Raw genomic sequence first — 4699 nt, forward strand, 5'->3', positions numbered from 1 at the left:
TAAATAATAACAATAAGAAGCTAAAGAATGAGAAGGAAATAGGAGATATGTAAATAGTAGAAAAAATGGGTAACAAAAATTGTAGCTGAGAATTACAAAAATATATAAAGTAGCAGGAAGCCTAGAAACATGGTATAGACATAGAGAAAGTGATAAGAATAATATGAAGAGGGGGAAGAAGAGAGATTATCGATAGTAGGAATGTGTAAGTAGGTAAAGGAATGGAAGATAACTCAAAAAGATACCCAAATAAAGAATGAGGTGGTGCGCGCGCGCCGTCCTGCAGCGTCGCCGGCCGCAGGCCAAGGAGCTCGGCTCCTCGAGAGCACCGACGGACGACAAATTGCTCCTCAGCAGTGCGACGCCGAGCTGGAGGCTCGGCCGGGAGCTCGCGCGGGCGCGTGGAGCTTTCCGCTCGGGCCAGCAGGAAACGGGCGCCCCGCACAGCGACGCCCGCCGTAGAGTGCCGAGAGCTCGGCTCGACGCGAGCGCCGAGGAAAAGCGATCGGCTCCCAAGCAGTGGGACGCCGAGCTGGAGGTTCGGGCGGGAGCTCGCGCGAGCACATAGCAAGGTGCGTGCGCGGCGGCGTGACACAGGTGAGCGGGCAGCTGGCGCACATTTCGGCTGTGGGAGCTGCCCGGAGTTTGCTCTCTCCGTTCACACCCCTTTGCAGAATAACATTTTTCCAAGGAAGCCCGGCCGGGTTGCTGCGCAAATCTCGCGCTGCGCTAGGCTCAGAGCGAGTTCGCGCTGCGCTAGGCTCAGACGGCGTGCGCGGGCCGCCGGGGCGAGGACCTCACCTCCTTCTTTCTCTCTCTCTCTTCCCCTGGCTTGTTGATCATTGTTGTGCACTCTCAGTGCACCCTCGCTTCGGCCTTCTCCATAGACCAAAATAAAGAAAGGGGAGACACCGCGGCCGACAGTGCGACCTACCGCCTACGGCTACGCCGCACCCACGTCCACCCAACGCCGCTAGACCGTGTACAAACTGCAACCGTGTACCCCGGTGTGCCGCGCCGTGACGACGGCAGAGGGCCCCACACCCGTCCCTACTTCATCCCGCGGCGCCCGTGCGACCCCTTACTTACTCTGTACTCGGCATGGGCGCATGGGCGTGTCAAGCAGCGCGCGGGTGCAGGCGCGCGGCGCCAGACTCACCCGCGTCTTACTGCGCATGAGTCTTGACCCGTCGGCAGTTGCCGAGGACGAACCTGACGATGACCCCGGTCGCGGACCTGTGCGAGACGAGGTGATTGTAGTGCTCCGGCGCGTACCGCCGCACGAGGGGCAGCCTCGTCCACGGGACGCAAGGCAGGTCGTGATGCTCGGTGTGACAGCCGGCGTTGAACTGCGTGAGCGCCTGGAGCCAGTTGTACGAGCTTGCAGTCGCCTGCCCGGTGGACAGCATGCGCTCGTCGACGGCGACGTGCTCCGAGATGAAGTGCGCCGCGCTTGGGTGGAGGCCCCCGGCAAACAGGATCGCCCAGAACGTGTACAAGACCCCCGGCCATCCGAGGATGGCCAGGAAGGCGGCGTCAAACGCGGCCTGCAAGGCGACGTTGAGGAGCATGAACCCGCTCACTGGCGGCGGGCCGTGGAGCAGAATGGGTCGGAAGAGGTAGGGGATCATATTGAGCGCCAGGGCGACCAGCCGCACGCCGACGCCCAGCGCGCCGGGCAGCTGGAGCAGCTGCTCCTCCCAGGCCGTAGGTATGTCGGGGTCCGTGTCCTCGACGCCGAGCGCCTTGTGGTGAAAGGCGTGGTAGTAGCGGAAGGACTCGGCCATCGGCGCGAGGAGCGGCAGCTGCGCGACCATGCCTAAGACCCGGTTCGCCCACTCCGCCTTGAAGACCAAGTCGTGCGAGATCTCGTGCACCAGCAGAAAGGATGAGTTGGCCAGTGTCGCGCCAATCATCCAAGCGTGGGCCACGAGGGCTGTTCCGCGCAAAGTGGAGCCGTGGGCGACCGCGGCCAGCTGCAGGACGACCAGCACCGCTGTCGCCCCCGTGGTTGCGATCGGCGCGCGGCCAAAGAGCTGCTTCACCTCGGGACTGCTGCGCAAGATGTCGGAGCGCCGCTTGCCATGCCACCTGAAGGACTCGAACCTTTGAGGCGGCGGTGCGGGTGCTGCTGCCACCGCCGGAGCCGGCGCCGACGCCCCGAATTCTGGCGAGGGCGGCCTGCGTCGTCCTGCCGGCGACGTGGCCATGGACAGCAACGGAAAATCGGACCTGCCGCCCCTCTATTTCGGTGCCCGCCCGCCGGCCAGCGTTTCGCGCCGGATTTTGGCAGCAGTGCGGCACGTTGGCGGAGACGACTTCGGCTGCGTGGTCTATATGTGGCTCTTCGCTGCGGCTGCAGCTCTGCGACATGGCGTTTCGGCGCACGCGATCGTGCTAGAAGGCTCCACCCGCATCCCACGCCTCCGCGAGGAGCTCTCGCGCCTTCGGCTTGACGACACAGTGCGGCTGCTGGAGCGGCAACGCGACCCGCAAGATGGGGTGAGAGGATGTATGCAGTCTCATCAAGCGGCGCTGCGCGCGGGGCTCCGCGCTGGGAGCCGTGCGATGGTGGTAATGGAGGACGATCTGGAATGGCGGAGTCGAGGCTGGAGCGTGAGCACTGCGCTTGACGCGGCGATCAATGTCACGACCGGCGGAGGAGCTGACATTGTCTTCCTCGGCGGACTCCCAATCGTGCCATTCGGCCCAGAAGTCAGCGCCGGCGTTCGCAGCCCTGCAGCGATGATGTGGACGACTTGCTACGTGGTGTCCGCCAACGCGGCGCGTGAGATAGTCTCGTGGAGCTACCGGGGAGTCCACTACGATCGGGAGCTGCTGCGGCTGAGGCAGGCGTCGCTGCACCCCTCGGTCGCCTTTCAGCGCACGCTATGGAGCTCGGATCTCACGACGGTGCAGCCCGACAATGCGCTTTACGTCTTGGCGGCCTTGGCTCTCTCCCTGATCGGCCGGCAACGGGTGCAGCGCCTATTGGAGGCCGCCTGCACACTCGCGAGTCCGCTCCGCCGCGTCCTCGGTCCACCGCTCGCGCTGCTTGGCGCACCCTCGCCAGAACTGCTCGCGGGCGCAATCTTTCTGCCATCCCGCCGCACGGTGCTCGTCCTGCAAGCATCCTCCACGGCATTGGGTCTGCTTGCTGCCTGCTGGGCCCTGAGGAGGCGTCGCCGGCGGGTGCGATTCCCCAAAGCCAAAATGAGGGCTTGCTGAGAGGGCCGTTGCGCGGATCCTTGTGCCAACGCAACCGCCCGCCAAGCGCGCCGCCCTCGCGCAGACGTTCTCGCGTCATCCCCGAAGCGTACAGCATACAGTTGAGACTTCTAGTGTTCTCGAGCCCCAGAGCCCACACTATGCTGGTGGTACACAGGGTTCACACCGTGGCGGCGTTGGGTGGACGTGCACTGGGGCGTAGGGCGTAGGCGGTAGCCGGGTAGGTCGCACCACCGGACGCGTTGTCTCGGCTTTCTTCATTTTATTTATGGACCCCAGGTGAAGCGAGAGTGCCAGAATAATTTTGAAAAAGCAGTGAAGAAAGAAAGAAATCGCACCTCCCTCCTAGACAACGAGGGGAGGATGGCAACGTGCCAACGAGCCGCGGAGGGATGGGAGAACGGCACAGGCTACCCTCGCCTGACGTCCGCAAGATATTTTGTGTGTCGCATCGAGAGCAAGCAGCAGGTGTCGACCATGCTCTCCGCCGGCTGAAGGGCGTTCGGCAAAAAAATCCGAAAGGCGTCCGGCGCGAAACTAAGACTCGGAGTCGCGTCGGCGTATCTCCGCAGAGACCGTTGAGCAGTGCGGCTCGCGTGAGCACGTGGATCCCATGGGCGGGGTCAAGACTTTCATGACGCCGACAGAGGCGCTGGCTCGCGAGTCGGAGTTCATCGCGGGGGAGAAGGATCGGGCCGGCCTCTCGTTGGCGGATGGCGGCAGCGTGCAGTACTTCGACGGCGTGAAGGACTACCGCCTCCTGCTGACCAGGCACCGCTGCTGCCGCCGCCCCGCTCGCAGCCTCCACCCTGAACCTCGCCCCCCCCCTCCGCCGCCGCAGTGCAACCCCGCCCTCTTCTGCACTCATCGCCCCTCCTCCTCCTTTGTCAGGGAGGAAATTGAGATTGGGGTGCAGCGTGTTGCGGACGAGATTGAGCGGCGCTTTCTGGGGGAGAAGATCGTGCTCTGTGGGATCCTCAAGGGCGCCTTCATCTTCATCACAGACCTGTGCCGTCGCCTCAAGCGCCCGTACAGCGTCTACTTTGTAGAGGCGTCATCGTACGTCGGGCAGAAGCAGTCGGCCGAAGTCGAGCTCCTCAGCCGCATTGTCCCGAGCAAGTTCGCGGGGCGCAAGGTCCTGCGCGCACTCCCCCCCCCCCCCCCCTATTTAAGAATAATGGAGGTGAAGCCTTCGCCGGAATGGCTCATCTCTGTCGACGCGCCCCGACGCTACGGGCGCCCGGTTGTTTCTTTGCAGGCGAGTCGGCGCCTGTAGGCGGCTTGGAAGACTGGCTGACTACGGTGAGCGCGGCTGATGCACGGAGATGGGATGGAGAGAGAGAGAGACGGTGCGACGAAGGCATCCGTGGGAGGACATCGGCGTAACCTCTCGAAAGCAAGGGACGGTCACAAAAGAATTTTACGATCACAGGCCGCGCTCTATCGGCGCCGTCTTCTGTCGCAAGAACAA

The 4699-nt window shown here is 63.3% G+C and overlaps 3 protein-coding genes across 3 annotated transcripts in view; 2 read left to right on the forward strand and 1 right to left on the reverse strand.

Annotated features, from left to right (window-relative positions):
- The window catches only part of EMIHUDRAFT_371742 (hypothetical protein), a gene marked incomplete at its 3' end in the record, with an annotated part of 1396 nt that extends 765 nt beyond the window's left edge, over nucleotides 1–631 (forward strand). Inside the window, exon 3 of the mRNA XM_005762499.1 lies at nucleotides 277–631. Within this exon, the coding sequence (XP_005762556.1) occupies nucleotides 277–568 (292 nt within the window). The remainder of the gene's footprint in view (nucleotides 1–276) is intronic.
- A 571-nt stretch (nucleotides 632–1202) lies between these two features.
- Nucleotides 1203–2087, reverse strand: DEGS2 (putative Dihydroceramide desaturase; the record flags this gene model as incomplete). Its single annotated transcript, XM_005762500.1, has 1 exon — nucleotides 1203–2087. A coding segment is annotated over one exon (885 nt), but the record flags the coding sequence as incomplete, so codon positions are not given.
- Nucleotides 2088–3841: 1754 nt separating this feature from the next.
- Nucleotides 3842–4504, forward strand: EMIHUDRAFT_248517 (hypothetical protein; the record flags this gene model as incomplete). Its single annotated transcript, XM_005762501.1, has 3 exons — nucleotides 3842–3957; nucleotides 4120–4363; nucleotides 4487–4504. 3 exons carry the CDS (start codon nucleotides 3842–3844, stop codon nucleotides 4502–4504), a joined length of 378 nt encoding a protein of 125 aa, XP_005762558.1.
- Nucleotides 4505–4699: the final 195 nt, after the last annotated feature.

This window comes from Emiliania huxleyi (genome assembly GCF_000372725.1).
Source record: "Emiliania huxleyi CCMP1516 unplaced genomic scaffold EMIHUscaffold_675, whole genome shotgun sequence".
In the NCBI taxonomy this organism is placed as follows: domain Eukaryota; phylum Haptophyta; order Isochrysidales; family Noelaerhabdaceae; genus Emiliania; species Emiliania huxleyi.